General features: G+C 48.6%; 1 protein-coding gene across 2 annotated transcripts in view; it reads left to right on the forward strand.

Annotated features, from left to right (window-relative positions):
* The first annotated feature begins 3,105 nt into the window (after nucleotides 1-3,105).
* The window catches only part of LOC309372766 (peroxidasin homolog), a 71,209-nt gene continuing 49,913 nt past the window's right edge, over nucleotides 3,106-24,401 (forward strand). The window contains exons 1-3 of one of the 2 annotated variants that reach the window (XM_081916639.1): nucleotides 3,106-3,398; nucleotides 6,477-6,710; nucleotides 22,488-22,559. In XM_081916639.1, the coding sequence (XP_081772765.1) occupies nucleotides 6,544-6,710; nucleotides 22,488-22,559 (239 nt within the window). In that variant the 5' untranslated portion in view covers nucleotides 3,106-3,398; nucleotides 6,477-6,543. Of the gene's footprint in view, nucleotides 3,399-6,376; nucleotides 6,711-22,487; nucleotides 22,560-24,401 lie in introns of those variants that run through there. The other variant, XM_081916638.1, reaches the window with a different exon arrangement.

Here is a 24,401-nt window from a genome sequence, read left to right on the forward strand (position 1 = left end):
TGGGGTATTGTGAAAGACCTCCATATTATTATTATTGAAGTCTGATGTTATGCACTGTTAATACAGTCTATGAGGTTTACCTGGAGAAAGAGTGACATCAGCACACAGCAATAGATGGAAATGGGTTTGGAATTTGGGGCAGGGGAACAGCTGGCCCCTACCCCAAAAAATATGCTAACAAGCTTCCTTGCTAACAGTGACTTTGGATGCATAATGTGTTGTTTTTACTTACTGGGAAATCATCATTAAATGGCTAAAAAGTGCAGGCTGGCATTTTGAGGACAACATCGGGTCAACTCTGCAAAAACTTGCATGCGCAAGCAGCCCTTGATGTCTGGGAGCACTCACCGTAGTCACATAACTCGGCCCACATCAGTCGATGCATCAAGCTTTTGAGAGAGAGAGAGAAAGTACTTTTGTTTACCACTAGGGGGTGCGCTCTTCCCAAGTTGTAGGAATCCTCCAAGGGGGATGGCTTCCAGCAAAGTTTGTCCTTGGTTGTTGAGTTAGAGCCAAGGAAAACAAATAGCAGATTGTTTGGAGGCTTGAAACATGGAACTGCAAGCAACAAAGTCTTCAGTGTCGTGCTAGAAAGCTGCTGTTGTTTTTTTACCACTATGTCGCTTTCCTTTCAAAGCATGCCAGGTAATCGGGGTAGTGAAATGAAAGGTGCTGGAAGAAGAAGACCCTTCCACTTCAGTGCTGCCATCACGGAATGCGCAAGCTTCCATTTCCCTCTCATCAAATTCCCTTTTAGGCGCAGCTGAAATAGCTTGGCGTTCTGTCCTTTTGCAGAGTCCAAAAATGCACCACCTTCAACCCTCTGCCGAGACGAAAAGCTTTACAGCGGAAGTGTATAATCATGCTCTTAGAGCGCAGTGTTGGGAACTGCCGGGTGGGGTGCGGGCTTACCAAGAAGTAAAACGGGAGCAATTCAAAGTGCCGTGCATGAGTGTGCATGCTCACACGTGCATGCACAGGAGAGGAGGAGGAGAGAGGGGTCGCTGGAATCAGCCAGCGCAACCCTAGTCCGCCTACACTGCAAACCCTGCTATCATACCACCCAAGCAAAGAATGAGCAGGTGCAACCCCCGTTAAAGACCTCAGAGCAATAGTTCCATCTCACTCACGCGTGAGAGCCAAACCACCCACCACAAAGAAAAACAAATAATCCTTAGTTATTGGTACACACACACACACCAATTGGCCTGGGGAAATATTCTTTCCTTCCTTAATCCCCAGTGGAGCAATGAGTCAATCCCCAAGCATGAGCAAACCCATCCACTGAGTCATCCAGGGAGGTGGAGATGGGGAATGTTTCTTTGCAGTGATTGGTTGTGTTTGCATGAATGTATAAGTGCATATAAATTTTGATGGTGGCAGGGGGGCTGCCTGTGGTTTTTAAAGACCCATGTTAGGGAACTCTGGGGTTTTACTTTGCATGGTGCTTTGTGTTTTAATTATTTCATGTTGTTTTTCATATTTTTTCATTTCGTATTTTGCTTTGAGGTGCTTGTGTAAAGTGGCCATTGAGCTTAATTGACGGTGTTGATCATCTTATTGGACCCCATGCACCACGCAGGTCCTCTGTGCTCTTGGGCTGAGGAGCAAGGGCAGCCCTTCCTGACCTCTGTGGGCCATGACTGAAGGCTCTCAGAAAAGAAAATCGCTTTCTTTGCCGCTGAAGAAAAAAGCTGTTCTGTGAAATATTTGGTTTTGACTCCTTAATCATAGAATCGTAGAGTTGGAAGAGACCACAAGGGCCATCGAGTCCAACCCCCTGCCAAGCAGGAAACACCATCAGAGCACTCCTGACATATGGTTGTCAAGCCTCTGCTTAAAGACCTCCAAAGAAGGAGACTCCACCACACTCCTTGGCAGCAAATTCCACTGTCGAACAGCTCTTACTGTCAGGAAGTTCTTCCTAATGTTTAGGTGGAATCTTCTTTCTTGTAGTTTGGATCCATTGCTCTGTGTCCGCTTCTCTGGAGCAGCAGAAAACAACCTTTCTCCCTCCTCTATGTGACATCCTTTTATATATTTGAACATGGCTATCATATCACCCCTTAACCTCCTCTTCTCCAGGCTAAACTCCTCAATTGAAATGATGTCTTAAGTATCGTAACAACATTTGCTAGCAGAATCACGCACCGATGACATTAATCACCCAAACACTTGTTGGAGGGCTTCAAAAGAGTTTTCTCCGGATCAGTTGCAAATTAGCTAGGTTGCTGTTTTTGGCATCCATCTGTTTCAGGAGACAATGGAGAAGCGCCCCTTTGTGGGTGAAGTCAAACGGTTGGATGATTACAGCGCTAGCTGTGGCTGTAGAGACCGATATGGGAGAGACATGTTTTGTTGCAGCTAGGGCAGAGGAAGGCATCCAGTTGTGCCGCAGCAGCTGCACCGTGGTGTTTCTTCTCTCTGCGCTCCTCCCAGCGCTCATTCCTCCTTTGGTCACTGCTGTGGATGCACAACCTGACGGTCTGTCTCCAGGCACTGCAGTCGTCTGCAAGGGATTCCCACAGGGCAGGGCTGATGCTCCCAGCCTTCATGCCATGTCTGCAGACATCTTTGTAGCACAGAGTGGGTCTGCCAACAGGCCTGGTGCCTGAAGCCAGCTCCTCGGGGAGCTAGGTAGCCCATTGATGTCACAGGTAAGTACTCAACGTCTAGAAGGTAGATCTCTACATTGATCGACCCAGCAACATCTGGGCAGCGTCAAGTTGGTGTACAGGTCAGGTATGGGGAATCTGTTGCCTTCCAAGTGTTGTTGAACTACAACAGGGGTCAGCAACCTTTTTCAGCTATAGGCCAGTCAACCGTCCATCAGACCATGTGGTGTGCCGGACTATATTTTTCGGGGGGGGGGGGTGAACGAATTCCTATGCCCCACAAATAACCCAGAGATGCATTTTGAATAAAAGGACACATTCATGTAAAAACACGCTGATTCCTGGACCATCTGTGGGGCGGATTGAGAAGGCGATTGGGCCACATCCAGCCCCCAGGCCTTAGGTTGCCTACCCCTGGACTACAACTCCCATAATATCCGGTCATCTGCAGGACCATGGCTTCCTCGTCCTTACTATAGGGGCAGCTAGGCTTCTTTGGCCTGATGGTTGCATTCACCCTTAGTCAACCTCCTGGAACCCTTATCTGCTATCTCATGCACACTCCTCATATGCAAGAGCTGCCCTCTCTGCAGATTATCGCTCCCTCGCCACTACTAGAGATGAAGTTTGATCCAATTCACATTGAAAGCCGAAACAATCACATTTGCACTTTTTGAAACTTTATGACAACTGAAGCACAGCCAACCTTCGATAATGCGTCGTTCTCCGAATTTTGGGATGCCGTTCGCCAGCCAAAGGATGTTTACAAAAATGCATATACAGGTGAAGACAATACAGAATGAAATAGCATGTTGAGGGAAATGACTTGCAAAAATCCATGCATTTGTAAAAGCTGCATACAAAACGTGCTTAGGAGAAATTTGCACTAAAATACTGAAGATTTTCCACGAGGATTAAAAATAAATAAATCATAAATTGAACATTGACGGTGATATATAAATGATGGGAAATTATAATGAATGGTGGGATGCTCTTCATGAATGCGTCCAACTCTGCCAGGAACCCAGTGAGGTTCTTTGCTCCGACAAACACAATTAATTAATGTTAGTTAATGCCCAGAGGCCGGCCAAGTGTGAATAATCCCCAAAACTCATGACGGCTGCTCTATTTGGCACTGGTACGGCCTTAACTGGAGTAAATTGTCTGGTCTGGGTCACCGCATTCTAAGGAAATTTGGGGCGGGGGAGTAGGGGAGACCAAGTGGAGGCAACTGAGGGCTTAGAACAGGCACCCCCAAATTCGGCCCTCCAGATGTTTTAAAACTACAACTCCCATCATCCCTAGCTAACAGGACCCCAGTGGTCAGGGATGATGGGAATGGTAGCCCCAAAACATCTGGAGGGCCAAGTTAGGGGGTGCCTGGCTTAGCCATAGAACATTTAGAGCCCAAAGCCCACCATGGAACCAGGGATGGGCATGGTCAGTTAGTCTGGAGCCAAGATGGAATCTGGGTAGAGCCTGATGGTTCTTGCATGGATAAACATCTAGGAGCATGTTCCTCCCCACCTTCCAACCAAAGACATGGGGCTTCGATCTCCATAGCAAAGCACTTAATTCCTCACACACACACACACACATACTGGGTAAAGAAATTCTCTCTCCCACTTCAGAATAAGAGCAGGGGAGTTGAATCCTGTAGGAGCTATAAAGAACCTTCACCTTCCACCCTCAGATGATGATGATGATGCCCCACCCATCTTCTTGGGTTGCCCCAGCTACTCTGGGCGGCTTCCAACATATATAAAATAATGAAATCAAATCAGGTATCAAATCTGCACCTCTGTGGATAGCTCTTCCTATTATCTTTTCACTGGTGCATGTTTCACTGTTGGTTAAGGGCCAAAGGTGCTTGAGTTGACATGCCCAGCGTGCTAAGAATAAGAAGAAAGAAAAAAAAAACAGTGCACATACACACTTGAATCTCCAAAAACCAATGGCTCAAATGGGAACATTAGGCAGCTTGAATAGAGCAGGATTTATCCCCTGCCAACAACTGATGGTAAAGGTAAAGGTACCCCTGCCCGTTTGGGCCAGTCTTGCCAGACTCTAGGGTTGTGCGCTCATCTCACTCTATAGGCCGGGAGCCAGCGCTGTCCGCAGACACTTCCGGGTCACGTGGCCAGCGTGACAAGCTGCATCTGGCGAGCCAGCGCAGCACACGGAACGCCGTTTACCTTCCCGCTGGTAAGCGGTCCCTATTTATCTACTTGCACCCGGAGGTGCTTTCGAACTGCTAGGTTGGCAGGTGCTGGGACCGAACGACGGGAGCGCACCCCACCGCAGGGATTCGAACCGCCAACCATGCGATCGGCAAGTCCTAGGCGCTGAGGTTTTACCCACAGCGCCACCCACCACCCGATGAGTGGATATTAAATCCTGCTACCTTGGCTATGGGAACCCCTTCCCTGCTGGGAATAGGTGTGTGCAGCCAGTGCAGGATTTAATCCTGCCCTCCCAACCAGCTGAAGGTCAGGTGGATGTGGTTTGAGTAAAATGGCCTCAAGATCCAAATTGAAGTCCCTAGTGGACCAAGATTGGCCCATGAACCAGAGTTCCTAGTCTTGCTTGCTCTAGAGTTTTCAGAGTCCATCGCTGCTTATCAGACTGAACACGGCGGTTTCAGTGGTTCGGCCTAATGAACCCCTAGCCCAGGTTTGAAGAACCGATGGCACTCTAGATGCTGCTGGTCTGGTGTTGCCATCAACCCTGACCATGGGTTGTGCTGGTTGGGGCTCGTGGGAGGTGGATTCCAACGGTGGATTCCAAAGGCCTGGAAACGATGCCTTATGAGGAACGGCTAAGGGAGCTGGGCATCTTTAGCCTGGAGAAGAGGAGGTTAAGGGGTGATATGATAGCCATGTTCAAATATATAAAAGGATGTCACATAGAGGAGGGAGAAAGGTTTTCTGCTGCTCCAGAGAAGCGGACACGGAGCAATGGATCCAAACTACAAGGAAGAAGATTCCACCTAAACATTAGGAAGAACTTCCTGACAGTAAGAGCTGTTCGACAGTGGAATTTGCTGCCAAGGAGTGTGTTGGAGTCTCCTTCTTTGGAGGTCTTTAAGCAGAGGCTTGACAACCATATGTCAGGAGTGCTCTGATGGTGTTTCCTGCTTGGCAGGGGGTTGGACTCGATGGCCCTTGTGGTCTCTTCCAACTCTATGATTCTATGATTCTAACATCTGGAGGACCAGAGGTTCCTCACCACGCCTACAGCACCAGGCACTCCCAGGAGGTCTCCCCTCCAAGTCCTAACCTGTCTGGACCCTGCTTAGCCTCCAAGATCAGGGCGTTATGCCTAGAGACAGGTACGCCCCCCCCCCCCATGTCATAGCAGTTTGGTGCACCTGCAGGATGCAAGCCCTTGTGGAAAGTGCTTCTTTTTGTTGGTGATGCTCTGGTGAAAGAGTACGCCAGCCATTAGCAGTGTCTCTAGACTCTGCTACATCTGTGCTCCAAGGGTGATGGTGCCTTTACCCTTCCACCATTGCATCTCTTTAGAAACAACGGCTGGGTCTCCAAGCTCCCTCTGCAAAGCAGGCTTCTCTGTCCCATCCCACCACCCCCTTTGGGTCCTGAGACCCCGCCTGCCACCCAGGGAAAACGAAGAGTTCCTGCTAATCAGGCTGGGAGCCAAGGCAGAATTAACGAGGAATCTGCTGCGGAGAGCAGAGCCCAACTGGGGTCGCAGTTTGATTTTCGGATGTTGTATGTGCATCGTAAGCTGGGAGGGTGGGAGTTGGCCTGTCAGACTGCCTTAACTTAATTGGAAACATATGTCTGTGTGTGTCCCCACCTCCTCCTTCCTCCCCCCTTCTCCTCCTCCCCGTCCCTCAAGGCTGGGAGATTTCGGTCTGCTTCTTTGCAGCTCAGAATCTGGGGAACTTAACATCCCTGCAAACACCATGCTGGGCAGAGTCGCAGGCCTCTTTCCCAGCATCTACCTGGTGCTTCTCTTACCTGTCTCAGCCAGCTCCTGCCCCAGCCGCTGCCTATGCTTTCGGACCACAGTCAGATGCATGCATTTGATGCTAGAAACCATTCCTGAAGTCCCACCACAGACCAATGTCCTGTAAGTAGCACTTTCCTTTGGCGATTCTCCTCTGGGTGTTAAACTGTGTGCACCAGTTTAGCGGAGTGCCGCTAGAGCCGGGTCTGGGATCTGGAAGGTGGGAGGTGGGAGGGTCAAGTTCCACCTCTGCCACAGACCTGTGGTGTGGCCTTGGGCAAATTACTGTCTCGTGGTTGCAAGCTCCTTGCCTCTACATGGGAGAGTGGACCTACTTTGGGGAGTTGTTGTGGCACCAAAGACATTCACATTTCTGGAGAAACTATTGGAAATTATAAGTTCCCCAAGGTTGTGATGTGTCTGTGTTATTGGTTACAAAGCACTGGAAGTTGCTTTGCAGAAAAGAATTCTGCAAACGGGGAATGAGCAAAAGCAATATTATTCCTACGGCATCGTTCATGCACTTGAGAGCAGAAGCAGGAAAAGAAAAGGTCTCTGTCTCCAAGGAGTTTACAGTCTGCCGTTTCACATGGAAAGGAGGGAAGTCAGTGCTTAACAAGGGAAGAATGTGCAGAAATGCACTCACCATTTTTAGGTTTTGCTGCGGTTGGTGGGGATGCAGACCCTGGGGTGGGGGGAGTTAAGCAAAGGATTTGCAGAAAGGAGGAGATGTTTGGAGGATGTTATAAAATAGTGTGCACTTTTAGTGTGGAAGTGGATCTTTATGTGACTTGAAAGGTGGCTTGGGATTCGTTTGTTCAGAGCATCTATTTCCTTCCAAGCGCTTTCTCCATGTCCTGGTGACAGTCCCTTGCTCATCTGCTTTCAAATGTGGGGATTTAAAAGTGGGGGCTCCGAGCAGGTGGCTTCGTCTAAGCAACCTGAAATGAGATGTCAGCTGGGGGAGTCCTTCCTCTGCCTTGTTCCTTAGGGTGTTTGTGTGTTTGTCTGTGTTTGTGTGAGTCAAAGGTAGACATTTTCACGTGAAAACGACACAGCTGTGATTCCTGCATTTCTGGATGTTGGACTTAGATGATCCTTTGGGGCTATTCCAACTCTATAATTCTGTGACAGATGCCCTTGTGCATCTCCCATACATTTAAATGCATCTCCTTGTAAAGAACTTTTGGGAAGATTGTGCCCCAAGTTTTGATGCTGCCGGGCTGGTGTTGGGTAAAATCCTATCATCAGAATAGCCTATCCCTCCTGCGGAAAGTGGAAAACTGTGCTGTGTGTGTGTGTGTGTGTGTTCATTCGTTCAACATAACGCCAGTCTTGCATTTCTAAAAGCAAACACATGTGCTTTCTAAATTTCTTTGCACTTTCAATGTTCCAGTTTCCTTTATCTTTAAGCCGCAGCTTAACGTTCGGAGGGTGGGGTGCAGACAGAGCGAATGAACACAGTTCTCACTGAACCAACTCCAGCAGAAATATACAGGGGTACCTGTGTGTAAATCTGCAAAATTCCCAAATGTCCACTGGATTGGGTGTGACGTGTGTGTGTGTGTGTAGCTGAGGAAGTCCATGCAAAGTGGCTGGGAGAGGGGAGCAATGGGTGAAACTGACACGGCTGGAGAGGAAGGAAGTTGCCTTAGCAAGTCTGGGTCTGAGTCTCAAACTCCCAGGATGAAAGCACAGGGTAGGGTAGGGGAGTGCATTTCTATTGCCGACCAACATCTGACAGAAGGAAAATAGGTACGCTTGTTTTCAGCTAAATGAACAAAAAGGTCCATAGTATAGTATCAGGGAAGCCAAATGGGCAAGCCACATCCAGGGCGTCTGGCAGCCCTTTTTCAGAAACATTAGCTGTAAGGCGCACGTTTCAAGCTACCAAGTGTTCTTCCACATGCTCCTGGCATAGATGTGACTGTGGACTTTCTTGTTTTGCATTTTTTGGTTCAAGGTTTGTGTAGCATCTCAGCCCTCTCTTTAAACACAGGAAATTGCCTTATGCAGTCTCAGCCAATTGGTCAATCTAGCTTGGTACTGCCTACACGGGCTGGCAGCAGCTCCCTAGAATTTTCTGGCAGGGAGTTTTTTCCAGCTCTGTCTGGAGACGCTGGGGACCGAACTTGGGACGTTCTGCATGCAGGGCAGATGCCCTACCACTGAGCCACAGCCCTTCTGTATGTTGGGAGAAGCAACAGCCCTGAACAGTAGGGGAGGCGAACTTGACCCCAATGCCTACCACACATTTTGCTGATCTATAGAATCAGCATTAAACACTGTTTACAAAAGGCTGTCGTAGGGACGCGAGTGTCGCTGTGGGTTAAACCACAGAGCCTAAACCACTTGCCAATCAGAAGGTCGGCGGTTTGAATCCCAGTGACGGGGTGAGCTCCTGTTGCTCGGTCCCTGCTCCTGCCAACCTAGCAGTTCGAAAGCACGTCAAACTGCAAGTAGATAAATAGGTACCACTCTGGCGGGAAGGTAAACGGCATTTCCGTGCGCTGCTCTGGTTTGCCAGAAGCGGCTTAGTCATGCTGGCCACATGACCCAGAAGCTGTACGCCGGCTCCATTGGCCAGTAAAGCGAGATGAGCACTGCAACCCCAGAGTCTTCCGCGACTGGACCTAACGGTCAGGGGTCCCTTTTACAAAAGGCTGTCAGGGGTAAGTCCTCTGTTTGAAGATTTCCATTTGTTTTTTCATTTATATACCACCTTTATCTTCCGAGGATCTCAAGGGGGGTGTACACGGTTCTCCCCATTTCAACCTCACAACAACCCTGTGAGGTAGGTTAGGCTAAGAGATGGTGACTAGCCTAAGGTCACCGAGTGAGCCTCATGGCCGAGTGTGGATTCAAACCCTGGTCTCCTGGGCCCTAGCCGAACACCCTAACCATTATGCCACACTGGCTTTCATTATTATCATTTATTTACAAAGTGCTGTCTAGACCTGGTCTGATTTAAAGAATAAGGCACCCCAAGAAGGCCTTGTAGTTGCCCATCATTCCAAAGCACCTGAACAGCAGAATGAGCAGGTACGCTTAGTTATTTATTTCATACAATGAATACACCAACTGATTGTAAAAAAAGGGGGGGAGAAAAGAAAAACCTCAAAAAGTTTACCAAAAAATCCATTTTTCACTTGGCATGTGGACCCCACTGTAGTGAAATGCATCATATTCCTCTTCAAATCATTATTTTATTTCTTTATATACTGCTGTGTCATTAAAAACAACAACGCCAAAGTGGTTTACAGCAGTAAAGTAAAGGTAAAGGGACCCCTGACCATTAGGTCCAGTCGTGACCGACTCTGGGGTTGCGGCGCTCATCTCGCTTTACTGGCCGAGGGAGCCGGTGTACAGCTTCCGGGTCATGTGGCCAGCATGACTAAGCCACTTCTGGCAAAACAGAGCAGCACAAGGAAACGCCGTTTACCTACCCGCCGGAGTGGTACCTATTTATCTACTTGCACTTTGACATGCTTTTGAACTGCTAGGTTGGCAGGAGCAGGAACCGAGCAAGGGGAGCTCACCCTGTTGTGGGGATTCGAACCGCCAACCTTCTGATCAGCTAGTCCTAGGCTCTGTGGTTTAACCCACAGCGCCACCCGCGTCCCTACAGCAGTAAAACCGTGCAATAAGAACTATATTAAAAAGTTAAAGTCAGATATTAATTAGCCATTACAGACAGTGGCTTAGCATGAGTGATATTTCCTCATCAGTTCTCCAAGGGATTGCTGTAACTTGGATTGTGTACATTTTTGTTCCAGGGACGCTGAAGTTCCTTAAAAGCTCACCAGAGGTTTCTCAATAGGGAGGGGTAGGTCCCAGTCTGAATTAGGACCCCCGAACTTGCAATCCCCTCCTGCTTTAGTCAGCATGGGGCATAGCTTATTATCAAACCACAGAGCCTAGGGCTTGCCGATCAGAAGGTCACCGGTTCGAATCCCCGCGACGGGGTGAGCTCCCGTTGCTCGGTCCCTGCTCCTGCCAACCTAGCAGTTTGAAAGCACGTCAAACTGCAACTAGATAAATAGGTACCACTCTGGCGGGAAGGTAAACAGCATTTCCGTGCGCTGCTCTGGTTCGCCAGAAGCAGCTTATTCATGCTGGCCACATGACCCGGAAGCTGTACGCCGGCTTCCTCGGTCAATAAAGCGAGATGAGCGCCGCAACCCCAGAGTCGGCCACGACTGGGCCTAATGGTCAGAGGTCCCTTTACCTTTTTACCCCACGCCAGGATCCCACCAGATTAGGTCCCCCGCGCCTGCAATCCCCTCCCACTTTAGTCAGCATGGGGCAGACCTTATTATCAACAGCGCCTCCATGAGTCAAACACTGGAATGACCTGCAAACCAGTACAAATACTGCGAAATCGTACAAACACATGTAAGTTTCAGTGGTACTTCGGGTTAAGAACTTAATTCGTTCCAGAGGCCCGTTCTTAACCTGAAACTGTTCTTAACCTGAAGCACCACTTTAGCTAATGGGGCCTCCTGCTGCCGCCGCGCCACTGGAGCACGATTTCTGTTCTCATCCTGAAACAAAGTTCTTAACCCGAGGTACTATTTCTGGGTTAGCAGAGTATGTAACCTGAAGCGTATGTAACCTGAGGTACCACTGTACTACAATTTGCACGTGCTCAGCGCATGACTAAGGAGCAGGAGAAAAGCCTGTTGTTGTTATAGGACTGATCCTGCATATGTTCTAAATACATTTAGAGCTCACATACACCCCGAAGAATCTTGGGAACTCTAGTTCACCCCTTACAGAGCTAGAATTCCCAGCTCCCTTAACAAACTACAATTCCCAGGGTTCTTTTTTTCCTGGAGGGGTGCTTTAAATGTATGCTGATTAACCGTGAATTATCCAGATACCCACCAGCGGACAGCTGTCCTGATGTACAGCCTCCATTCACACAGAACGTTACAGCATGGCCCAATAGACTTGTGTGACTCCTCAAATATCCCCCAGACTCCTTTACACCACACAACCATTCTGTGGCAGATGCCTGTGGGAGTTCCTTGCCAGAAAAGTCAATGTGGGAAGCCAGAGAAAGTCTGAACACCACTGTCCCCTGCTCTCATAACACCCCCCCCCCTGCTCGTGCCAATTTTTAAACGTCTTCCTTGGAGAAGCAGTCCGCTCAGAGTTTGTATGCAAAGTCGGGTCAGGATCCTCGATTCTGTGGCTGCATATTATTCTGGCTTCCACACATGTCCTGCCCTTTGCAGTTGGAACATGCAGAGGTCCTGGCTCCCACTGCAGACTGAAGCTAGCAACCCGCTTAATGAGAAATCCCGCTTCATCCCAAAACAGAAAGGGCAAATGGACAGAGAGGTCAGCGCTGAAAGTATGTGATGGATATGTGTTGGCTGTGGCCTGTTCCTCCGGAGCAACAGCAGCCCAGATGTGATCTGGCAGGACAGAGCCAACAGCTTGCAGAAAAGCAACAGCTGTGGACCGTTTGTGCAGACAGTAACTTTCGAACCAAGTACAGTGGTGCCTCGCAAGACGAAATTAATTCGTTCCGCAAGTCTCTTCATCTTGCGAGTTTTTCGTCTTGCGATGCACGGTTTTCCATAGGAATGCATTGAAAATCAATTAATGCGTTCCTATGGAAAAAGCCTTCCCCCGACCTCTTCTGGCTGGCGGCATTTTAAAATCGCCCGGGACAGCGGAGGACTTCTCCGCTGTCCGGGGCGATTTAAAAGCCCCTGGGAAGGCAGGCAGGGGGGACAAAGGCTTTCCCGCCCGGCCGCCCGGCTTCGGGACATCGTTCCGATGCCGGGCGGCTGGGGGAGGCTTTCCTGCCCCACCGCCCGGCATCGGGACGATGCCCCGATGCCGGGCGGCTGGGGGAGGCGTTCCTGCCCCACCGCCCGGCATCGGGATGATGCCCCGAAGCCGGGCGGGGGGGGAGGCTTCAAAAGCCGTCCAGGGGCTTTTAAATCGCCCCGGACAGTCCCGGGGCGATTTAAAAGCCCCCGGTTAGGCAGGCAGGGGGGGCAAAGACTTTTGCCCCCCGCCCGCCTTGGGAAGAGGTCCTGGCCCTCTTCCGAAGGCGGGCGGGGGGCAAAAGTCTTTGCTCCCCCCTGCCTGCCTTTCCGGGAGAGCGGAAAAGACAGCGCTGCCTTCCCGCTCTCCCGGAAAGGCAGGCAGGGGGGAGCAAAGACTTTTGCCCCCCGCCCGCCTTCGGAAGAGGTCCAGGACCTCTTCCCAAGGCGGGCGGGGGGCAAAAGTCTTTGCCCCCCCTGCCTGCCTTCAAAAGCCGTCCGGGATAGCGGGAAGCGCTTCCCTGCTATCCCGGACCGCTTTTAAAATGCTGGCGGTGGGGAGCAAGGCCTTTCGCCCCCGCCGGCCTTCCTGGACCTCTTCTGAAGTCCGGAGGGGGGGGAAGGCTTTGCTCCCCACCGCCAGCATTTAAAAAAAGGTCCCCGAGATTTCCCTATGGGCTTTCGTCTTGCGATGCAAGCCCATAGGGAAAATCGTCTAGCGAAGCGTCGCAAAAACCGAAAAACCCTTTCATCTTGCGGGTTTTTCGTCTTGCGAGGCATTCGTCTAGCGGGGCACCACTGTACTGTATTTTTTGCTCTATAAGACTCACTTTTTCCCTCCTAAAAAGTAAGGGGAAATGTGTGTGCGTCTTATGGAGCGAATGCAGGCTGCGCAGCTATCCCAGAAGCCAGAACAGCAAGAGGGATTGCTGCTTTCACTGCACAGCGATCCCTCTTGCTGTTCTGGCTTCTGAGATTCAGAATTTTTTTTTTATTGTTTTCCTCCTCCAAAAACTAGGTGCGTCTTGTGGTCTGGTGCATCTTATAGAGTGAAAAATACAGTAGGTCTTCGGCCATTTGTCCCGTAGTGTCACATTTGGGTGGGGGTTTTTTTTGTTGTTTTTTTAAGTCCAGGTTTAGGGATATATGGAAAGAGAGGAATATCCGGCTGGAAAGGTGGTGGCAACTCATAGATCCTACGCTGGTGAGATGTAGAAATTAGCCCAGGAATGGAGAAATTAAGAAGAGAAAAGCATTTCTCCTTCTCTCATAGCACTAGAACCCACGGACATTCATTGAAACTGAATGTTGGAAGATTCTTTTTTAAAAAAATTATTTATTTTTCTTTTTTTGAATTTGCATTTTATTTATTTGTTAACATTCTCATATTACATCGGTAAACGTTGTCATATTACATTACAGGACTTACTATAATTTCCAACATGTATACAAAAATTAGATACAAATTCTATATACCTAGGGGAAAAATGAAACAAAAAAAAGAAAGAACAAAGAGAAAAAACAAAAAATCATATACATACCAACACACTAGATTTCCTGTCTTTCCCGTTATATATTCCTTTTTCTTTTTACAAATGAATGTACTCTCATTATTGTATATTTTTTTATATATTATCCAATACATTCCTATATCAATATGTGCTCTTATTTCTCAACTCAGTCTCACTCCAACGTCAATCAAATGCCAGCATAGATAGTGAACCTTTACTGTATTTTTGAACATATGTTTTATATCTGTCCCACTTTCCCATAAATTTTTGTTTTGAGTTGCCTCTCAGGGTATTTGTCAACTGCGCCATTTCAGCAAATTCTTGTAGCTTGCAATGCCAGTGCGTTATTGTCGGGGCTTCTTGTTCCTCCCACCCCTTTGCCACCAAAGTCCGAGCTGCGGCCGTCGCATATAAAAATACCTCCCTAAAAGGCCTTCGGGATGTCCCTGCCAACAGAAATCTTGGAAGATTCAGGACAGAGGAAAGAAGATTCAGGAAAGATAAACTATGGAACTCACTGCCACAGGAAGCTGTGATGGCTACCAACCTGCATGGCTTTAAAAGATTGGATAAATTCATGGAGGAGGAGAGGGCTCTCGATGGCTTTGTTCTGCCTCCATGATTGGAGGCAAAAATGCTTCTGAAGGCCAGTTGCTTGAAACCACAGGATTAGAGAGGGCTCATGTGTTCAAATCCTGCTTGCGGGTTTCCCACAGGCATCTGGTTGCCACTCTGAGAACAGGATGCTGGACGAGATGGGCCACTGACCCGATCCAGCAGCCTCTTTTGTGTCCCTATGGTTTTATTCCCTCATATGTCCAGTGTGGTGTAGTGGTTAAGAGCGGTAGTCTCATAATCTGGTGAACCAGGTTTGATTCCCTGCTCCTCCACATGCAGCTGCTGGGTGACCTTGGGCCAGTCACACTTCTCTGACGTCTCTCAGCCCCACTCACCTCACAGAGTGTTTGTTGTGGGGGAGGAAGGGAAAGGAGAATGTTAGCCGCTTTGAGACTCCTTAGGGTAGTGATAAAGCGGGATATCAAATCCAAACTAAAAAAAAAAAGTTACATGCAGAAGTAGACTAAGGTCTGGTTTGTACATGCCCCTCCATACAGAGCCCATTTGCAGACACGTCTGATTTACTGCTGTGTATGCACATCCAGAAAGGGACGTGGGTGACGCTGTGGGTTAAACCACAGAGCCTAGGGCTTGCCGATCGGAAGGTTGGTGGTTCAAATCCCCGTGACGGGGTGAGCTCCCGTTGCTCAGTCCCTGCTCCTGCCAACCTAGCAGTTCGAAAGCACATCAAAGTGCAAGTAGATAAATAGGTACCACTCCGGCGGGAAGGTAAACGGCATTTCCGTGTGCTGCTCTGGTTCGCCAGAAGCAGCTTAGTCATGCTGGCCACATGACCCGGAAGCTGTACGCCGCCTTCCTCGGCCAGTAAAGCAAGATGAGCGCCACAACCCCAGAGTCCCTTTACCTTTACCTTTTATGCACATCCAGAATTTCCATTTAGGCCCTCAAAATGATGTACACCAGCCTTTGACAACCCGGCACTCCCCAGGTGTTTTGGACTATAATTCCCATGAGCCCCCATCAGTGTGGTCAGTGTTCAGGGATGATAGTATTTGTAGTCCACAACAACTGTGCTAAGCAGATCCTTACTATTCCCTAGGGAGTAGGGAAACCCAGATGGGCAGAGGAATAATAATAATAATAATTCCCATTTTACAGATAGGGAACTGAACCTGCAAAAGGATATCTCCTGCCCATAATCACCCAGCATTCTCCCTTGGCCCATTCTACATCCAAAGGTCCCTTCCATTTAAATACATCCTTTTTTTTGGCCTTGCTGTTACCACAACGTACAGAAAATGTTTTACTTAGAAATAATTCATTTGCAGTTGTGGAGTTCGAGAGCCTGAAGCTGGAACTGAGCCACCTCCTGTATTCTGGCCCCTTCTTTGGCTCCGCTAAACCTTCTAATTAAAATCAGGTTCTTCCCCTGCTGTTCAACCTGTGCATTAAACTAACCAGATAAAAATAAAGACAAGGTATGTGTGTGTGCAATGCGTGGGGAGAACGTGGAGATGGGAATTCACTTAACATTACTTAGGAAGTTTCTCTCATTATTCATTTATTTGCCTTCAGTTTTGGCTGCGCCAGTCTGCATGAGGTCCAGGGTTGCAATGACTGCAGTAAAACTAAGTCCAGACTGTTGCTGAGTCGCAGGTGGGATTCACTCGCATACCGGTGAATTAAGCTTGTGCGATTAAAGAGGATTTGGCACTCTTGCAAAAAACAAGCCTGCTTCCAAAAGACAGCACTCAAGTTATTTCCAGACTACCTGTTAATTGAGCATGGCCCGTTTTGCACAATCTTTTGCCAGGAGGCAAACTCAGCTATTCAGTGGACATATAAATTCTGATTTGATTGCAGGGAGGTTAGACAATGCTGTATTGAAAGAAAATTTTTCTTTATTTATTCATTTTTGATTTTGTTCTTATTTTTATTTTCATTACATTTATATTCCCCTTTCATTCCAGGAGCTCAAGGTAGCATATATACTTCGTCTCCTCCCCATATTATATTCACGACAACAACAATCTTATGAGGTGGGTTAGGCTGAGAGTGACTGGCCCAAGGCCACCCAGTGAGCTTAATGGCTGAATGGGGATTCAAACCCCAATCTCCAAGGTCTGACACTTGTTGCAGGAACCCACCCCCCCAATCATTCAGTTTGTACAAACTCGACACACACACACACCACATACGCGATGCTTCTGTTATAAATTCATAGAAAATCACCCGTACATCAGATCTGTACCATTCCACTTTTATTTTGCTCTATGAAGGAAGGACTATCAAAGGGGGAAGGTTTGATACAGGGCAACCATAATCCCTTGAGCGTACCAACACATCGTAGGAGCCCTACCCAGTTGGCATGCCAACCTTGATGGTCCTAGACAGAAGACCATCACGCTCACAAAGAACCTGCATATGGGAGTGGATTCAGCATGGAGTGGAACAAAGGGCAGTGATCAGCTCTTCCCTCTGGGGACAGGAAACTGCAAACTCCCCTTTGTCCTCTGGAAAAAGTACTCATGGGGAGGAGGAAAGGTGGACGGCCAGGTGAGAAGACACTCAGGTTACCACCACAACTCCTCCCTCAACCCCTCCTTTTTGTGATGTGTCAATGATGTAGTCATGATGTAATTGGGGGATTAGTAGCTAATAAAAGTTGGGGTCTCCTTTTGTTCAGGGCTTCCATCTTGTTTCACCTAGTGGCAGGTGGGAGTCCTGTCGCGACAGTCTTCAGTAAAGACCAAGCCTACTGGCTGCTGTTTTGCTCTGGTATTCCTGACTGGTGTCCTTGTTTTTTGTCCAAGGGAGCCCTCAGATTTCTCGGTTAACACACTCTAACCACTACACCACACTGGCTGCCTTCGTTATCCCGCACGTTGCGGTGCATGTCCCCCTTCAGTTTTCTACCACAAAAAAGGCAGGGTTTGGGTGCATCAGAACGCCAGATCAGCTTTGATTTGGGTCCCACCTGGAATGAGCAACGATCTGCGAAGTGCACTCAGACTTCTGGCAGAACAAAAAGCAACAGGGGAAACGCACACTGGAAAAGCCGGTGTTGCCTAGCCTCCCGGCAATCTTTGTGCCAACAAGGCAGAGTGAAGGCTCAATAAATCTGTCTCCTGGAAGGGAGCGGAGATACTGCAACCTGGACACAGAGCAGAGAGGGGTCAATTCCAGATATCCAGGACTTTTGCTGTTATGCGTAAGGTCACATCCCAGCACCTACCAATAAGTTTAAAGTGCTCTTGTATACCACTTTAAACAGGGACGGCTTCCCCTAAAGAATGCTAGGAACTGTAGTTTGTTAAAGGGTGCTGAACGTCGCAGGCGCTGTAACTCTCCAATGGTTTGACTTTGCCCACCCTTCATGGTGCGCTATTCCATTGTCTCTCGAGGCAGACGGGTGCCAACAATATTAAACAATGATATAGCTACAATTCCCAGCATCTTTAACAAACTACGGTTTCCAGGATTCTTTGTGGGTAAAGGTAAAGGGATCCCTGACCATTAAGTCCAGTCGTGGCTGGACTCTGGGGTTACGGCGCTCATCTCACTTTACTGGCCGAGGGAGCCGGTGGCCAGCATGACTAAGCTGCTTCTGGCGAACCAAAGCAGCACACGGAAACACCGTTTACCTTCCCGCTGGAGTGGTACCTATTCATCTACTTGCACTTTGATGTGCTTTCAAACTGCTAGGTTGGCAGGAGCAGGGACCGAGCAATGGGAGCTCACCCCGTCGCGGGGATTCAAACCGCCGACCTTCTGATCGGCAAGTCCTAGGCTCTGTGGTTTAACCCACAGCGCCACCCGCGTCCCGCGTCTTTGTGGGTAGTGACTGTTAAAGACATACATGAGTTCTTTACAAATCAGGGCAGGAGATGGGACCTAAGGACCGTACACTTTCTCCCACTTTTTTCTTGCCCTTTCCAGGAAAGTTGGGCGGTGGGGGTTGATAGTACAGAATATCTGGAAGGTGCTAGCATGGGAAGATTGCCCCTAGGGCAGTGGTGGCCAAACTTGGCCCTTCAGCTCTTTTGGGACTACAATTCCCATCATCCCTGATCACCGGTCCTGTTAGCTAAGGATGATGGGAGTTGTAGTCCTAAAACAGCTGGAGGGCCAGGTTTGGCCACCACTGCCCTAGGTCCCCTGCCCCAAAAGAAAAGAAAATAAAATAAATAAAGACACATAGCTGAGGTTCTGCCCCCCTTAACAAACCCCAGCCCCCCCTAAAATCCTGGTCACGCCCATTTAACAAGCCGCTGTCCAGCGAAAAATCAGCATTTCCCGATGTGTATGTTTATATGCGTGTATCTATCTTTTCTTATCTCTATGGTTCCTCAATACCAGCTTTGCGCGGGCGGGGCCGAGAGCCGGGAAGGCCTCATTTAGCATTCGTTGGGACCATGATGCAATGCGCGCAAGGGAGCCGGTTTTTCCCTCCGTCGTTTTCATCGTTAACGCGAACGGCTTCTACTACCGCAGGAGAAACATTGGAGCCACCTTTTTTTCCCTTTTTCACCTATTAAAAGTGTTTTTCGCGGCGGGGGAAAGAGAAAATATTGGATCGCCGTAACCTCAATGGCAGGCGCCCGCGCAGTGGCGGGGCTCGTCGGCTTGCAAAAAGCATACTCTGGTTTCACCTCAGATCGTATAAATCTTTCGCCTTTTACTAAAGATTTCCGTGGGGAGGAACATTTATGAGTTTTCAACTAATTTTTTGAGGCCTTGCTTCGGCAGGGCTGCCTTTATGTGTCAAAAGTTAGAAAATGTGCTTGTAACCTTTTTTTTTCATGGTGCGCAGTTTTTGGTGCCCTTTGGTAACACTTCCAAGAACGGAATGTGTAGGCATGTTCGTTTCTTTGTATTGCGTATTCTTGCACCTTTTTGTATCCATATTTCCTGCCAGTCCCATAATGCAGGCAATCGCGGTTTGGGTTTCTCAACCACCATGTGAACGGTGCATTTGACCATGTGCAGACTGACCTCACCGTGTTTGTTTTAACTGGGTTTCATAAACAAGAATAATATTATACAAATAAGTTTCCCCATGTCATTTGTATAGCACAAAAATAGCATAATAAACGTGGGAAAATATCTGCAACATATGTTTCGTTCCTAGTGGTCAATGTATAATTTCTTGGTTTATGAATTGAAACAATTAGGAAAGTGAATATTTTCCTAATTGTATTTCCTTGGTTTTAAGAGCGGTTGGGTGTGGCTGTAGTGAGAATTTGTTTTTGTGTGTGAGCAGGGTGTGAGCTTCTCACTCTTTTATGTTTCTCTATAAATCCTCCCTTTCCCTGCCTCCAATTATTTTTACTATTACCTTGAGTCCCTGTCAGGGGAAAAGGAGGGAAATAAATAAAAATAAATAAATTTATACCCTTCCTTTTTCCCTGACAGGGACTCAAGGCGGGTTACAGAGAAAAATAAGAACAGCTAAAAACAGAGGAGGGCGAAAAAACAACCATTAAAAAACATTGACAGAATTAAATCTCTCCCATCTATTAAAAGCATAGTTAATTACGGTAAAAACAGCACGGCAGCAGCCCTTCCATCATATTTATTTTTTATTAAAATCATTTCTGCAACTGCCTTTCTTTTCAATGAACTACCGCGGTGGTTTGCAGAAGAATAAAGCAGCAGCAATACCTAGCGATATAGCGATAAGATCCAGATCGATGATTAGCAATAAATCAATTAGCATTGATCACTGCAGTATGAGAAACCCGGAGGACGTATGAAAAACCAGGGAAACGGTTTGGAGAAGAGGTTTGCTTCACCTCCACTGGAGACGTTATACCTTGATAATCTGGAAATTAGACCTTTGGAGTCTTCAGGGCTGAAATCAAAGGTCGATTCTCAAGATTCCTGCACGAATATAGCTCTGTGATTCGATGTGGTTTAACCATGACTTGCAAAAGGGCATTATTACGCTGCTCAGCAACTGTTGTGCATTTTTAGCTTTAAGTGTCACTGAAAAACCCTACACATTTTGTCAAGAAGTTCAGGAAAGGAGGCCTCCACACACACACACACACACACACTGCTCTGCTGCAGCCTGGAGACCTCCAGATGTTTTGGACCCCAATTCACATCAGCTCCCCCAAAAGCATGGCCAGTAGTCAATGGTAATGGTCACAGGTTCACCATCCCTGCTCCCATGGTCTTTGCAGGGCAGTAGAGCATCGCCACTTAAGGGCTATGACATGGAAGAGGGGACAAGCTTGTTTTCCCCTGCTCTGGAGGGTAGGACTCTAACCAAGGGCCTCAAGTTACAAGAAAGGAGATTCCAACTAAACGTTTGGAAAAACCTTTCTGACAGTAAAGGTAAAGGACCCCTGACCATTAGGTCCAGTCGTGGCTGACTCTGGGGTTGCGGCGCTCATCTCGCTTTATTGGCCAAGGGAGCCGGTGTACAGCTTCCGAGTCATGTGGCCAGCATGACTAAGCCGCTTCTGGTGAACCAGAGCAGCGCACGGAAACACCGTTTACCTTCCCGCCGGAGTGGTACCTATTTATCTACTTGCACTTTTGTGTTTTCGAACTGCTAGGTTGGCAGGAGCAGGGACCGAGCAACGGGAGCTCACCCCGTCGCGGGGATTCGAGCCGCTGACCTTCTGATCAGCAAGCCCTAGGCTCTGTGGTTTAACCCATAGCGCCACCCGCGTCCCATTCTGACAGTAAGAGCTGTACTAAAGTGGAATGGACTCACTTGGGAGGCTGTGGACTTTTCTTCCTTGGAGGTTTTTAAGCAGAGGTTGGATGGCCATCTGTCATGGATGCTTTAGCTGAGATTCCTGTATTGCAGGGGGTTGGACTAGATGACCCTTGGCTCCCTTCCAGCTCTGGGGTTCTGTGATTCTAGAGTGGCTAGAGCTGGTGCAGGCCAGAGCCCTGTCGCCTTTGTCAGCAGAAGGCCATACAACACCAAGAATAAGGTGTGAATAAGCTTCTAGGGCAGTGGTGGCCAAATTTGGCCCTCCAGCAGTTTTGGGACTACAATTCCCAGCATCCTTGGCCACTGGTCCAAGGGATGATGGGAGTTGTAGTCCCAAAAGAGCTGGAGGGCCAAGTTTGGCCATGCATGTTCTAGGGCCAGCTCAGCGCAAGAGAATACCTGTCTCTGTTTGTCTTTGCTTCTGCATAAGTGAAATCGCATAAAATGGGGAGCACCCACTAAACACCCTTTAAACGCCCTCTCTGGCACCCGCTCTTCAATCTGTACCAAGAATATTGTATCCAAAAATATCCACAGCTAGGTCTGAAGCTTTTTCAGGAGGCTGGAGGACCTAAGGGGAAGTGGCTGCTGCTTCTGCGCTGTTTCGTATGCCAGCTTTTAAGCAGGGAGGTTGAGCAGCCTAAATTAGGCATCAGCAAACTTTTTCAGCAGGGGGCCGGTCCACTGTCCCTCAGACCTTGTGGGGGGCCGGACTATTTTGTTTTGGGGGGGAGAATGAACGAATTCCTATGCCCCTCAAATAACCCTGAGATAAAAGCACACATTCTACTCATGTAAAAACACCAGGCAGGCCCCACAAATAACCCAGAGATGCATTTTAAATAAAAGGACGCATTCTACTCATGTAAAAACACACTGATTCCCAGACTGTCTGAGGGCCAGATTTAGAAGGCAGTTGGGCCAGATCTGGCCCCCGGGCCTTAGTTTGCCTACCCATGGCCTAAACAAAGCCCCACTGGGCCTCCAGTCTTTTCGGAGCTTCCTCTGCCCTCACTGACATCCTCTTTGGGTTCCGGGGAGGGTGTCCTCACAAGCCACAAGGTCTCTCCAGCTCCCTCCCGCCATTTCCCAGTTTGGATTGAATTATTTCCCAGTGCCATGCACAAGTCGGTCGCACGTAAGGGGTGTGTGGGACACCTGTACCAGGCTTTCTGCAGAGAGTATTTTGGAGATGCATTTAGATTTCACGTGTGGACCTGATGTCCGCCACCTCCTTGCACTCTTAGAGCCCACAAGTGACTGATGGATTGAGAGAGTCTCCTTTGCTTTCCAGAGATTTGCGCTTCAACCGCATCAAAGCCATCCAGCCTGGAGCCTTCAGGAATCTGAAGAACCTCAACACCCTGTAAGTGCTCAATCTTCTTGTACCTAAAATGGGAATCCAAAACATAGAGGCGCAGCTTAGCTTTGCTCTGTGGGCCGTCCAATCCAAATCTGACAGAAATAACCTCACTGGCTCGCGCACACAGAGGCAAAGTTCAGAAACGGTATGCTGGGCGGCTTTCAAGCCAACTTTATTTTTGGCTCTGGCCTCCGTAAGCAGTATCACCTGCTCCGTTGCTTTTGGACAGGTTCGAGTTTGTGTCGGATCTCAGATTTTAAACAGCTGAGGTGCTTGGCTCAAGAAATCGCTGGATCCTTGGAGCACTCTTGGCGAGCCGAGGTCCTTTCAGGATAACAGCACATCTGCAGGCGCCCGGGATGAGTTTGCTTTGAGCGACTTCCATGCTGCGTTCAATTAGGAGGCGGGGAATGAATTAGCACTTGGTACAATCCTACATATGGGTCTGTCGCAGCAGAACCCTCCAGCTACAACCACTCTTCTGCTCGCTGCCTCAGTCCCTGGTCTCTTCCCAAAGGACCACCCCAAAGGGCCATCGCCCTTTGGCACCGATCCTTTGGCAATCACCCCAGCACTTTTTCTGGCTCCAGTCGAAATGCCCCAACCCAGATGTTCTTACTGGGTGGTTGCAGTTTCTGGCAGTGGTGCTCCAAGCAGGCTGCTTTGGGCCAATGGTCCTCACTGCAGAATGCAAGAAAGTTTGGAGGGGGTGACAGTTTAAAAACACAATCCTGTATGAGTGCCTGGAGGCGGTTGGAGGATGGATGGCGGCTAACAGATTGAGGTTGAATTCTGGCAGGACAGAAGTACTGCTTTGGGGGGAACAGGGGGCGGGCGGGTGTGGGGGACTCCCTGGTCCTGAATGACGTAGCTGTGCCCCTGTAGGACCAGGTGCGCAGCCTGAGAGTCATTTTGGACTCACAGCTGTCCATGGAGGCGCAGGTCAATTCTGTATCCAGGGCAGCTGTTTATCAGCTAAATCTGGTACACAGGCTGAGACCCTACCTGCCCGCAGACTGTCTCGCCAGAGTGGTGCATGCTCTAGTTATCTCCCATTTGGACTACTGCGATGTGCTCTACGTGGGGCTACCTTTGAAGGTGACCCAGAAACTGCAATTAATCCAGAATGCGGCAGCTAGACTGGTAACTGGGAGCAGCCGCCGAGACCACATAACACCGGTCTTGAAAGACCTACATTGGCTCGCAGTACGTTTCTGAGCACAATTCAAAGTGTTGGTGCTGACCTTTAAAACCCTAAACAGCCTCAGTCCAGTATACCTGAAGGAGCAACTCCACCCCCATCGTTCTACCCGGACACTGAGGTCCAGCGCCGAGGGCCTTCTGGCGGTTCCCTCATTGCGAGAAGTGAGGTTACAGGGAACCAAACAGAGGGCCTTCTCGGTAGTGCTGCCTGCCCTGTGGAACACCCTCCTATCAGATGTCAAGGAAATAAGCAAATCTTATTTTTAAAAGACATCTGAAGGCAGCCCTGTTTAGGGAAGTTTTTAATATTTAATGCTGTATTGTTTTTAACACTTGATTGCAAGCCACCCAGAGTGGCTGGGGAAACTCAGCCAGATGGGCGGGGTATAAATTATTATTATTATTATTATTATTATTATTATTATTATTATTATTATTATCATCATTCCCCCTTAGCTCCCTTTCAGCAGCATCTCTCTCAAGGGAGACACGGTCACCTATGTCTTCTCCTTTTGAGGTTGAGCAAGAGTTGTTGAATTGCTAGGAGGGGTGCAAACTGTAGTCCAGGCATGTCCAACCGGTTGATTGCGATCTACCAGTTGATCGTGGGGTGCCTGTGATCGATCATTGTCATCGCAGGAT

The sequence above is a fragment of the Podarcis melisellensis genome (assembly GCF_964234715.1).
Source record: "Podarcis melisellensis genome assembly, chromosome: 6".
Classification (NCBI taxonomy): domain Eukaryota; kingdom Metazoa; phylum Chordata; class Lepidosauria; order Squamata; family Lacertidae; genus Podarcis; species Podarcis melisellensis.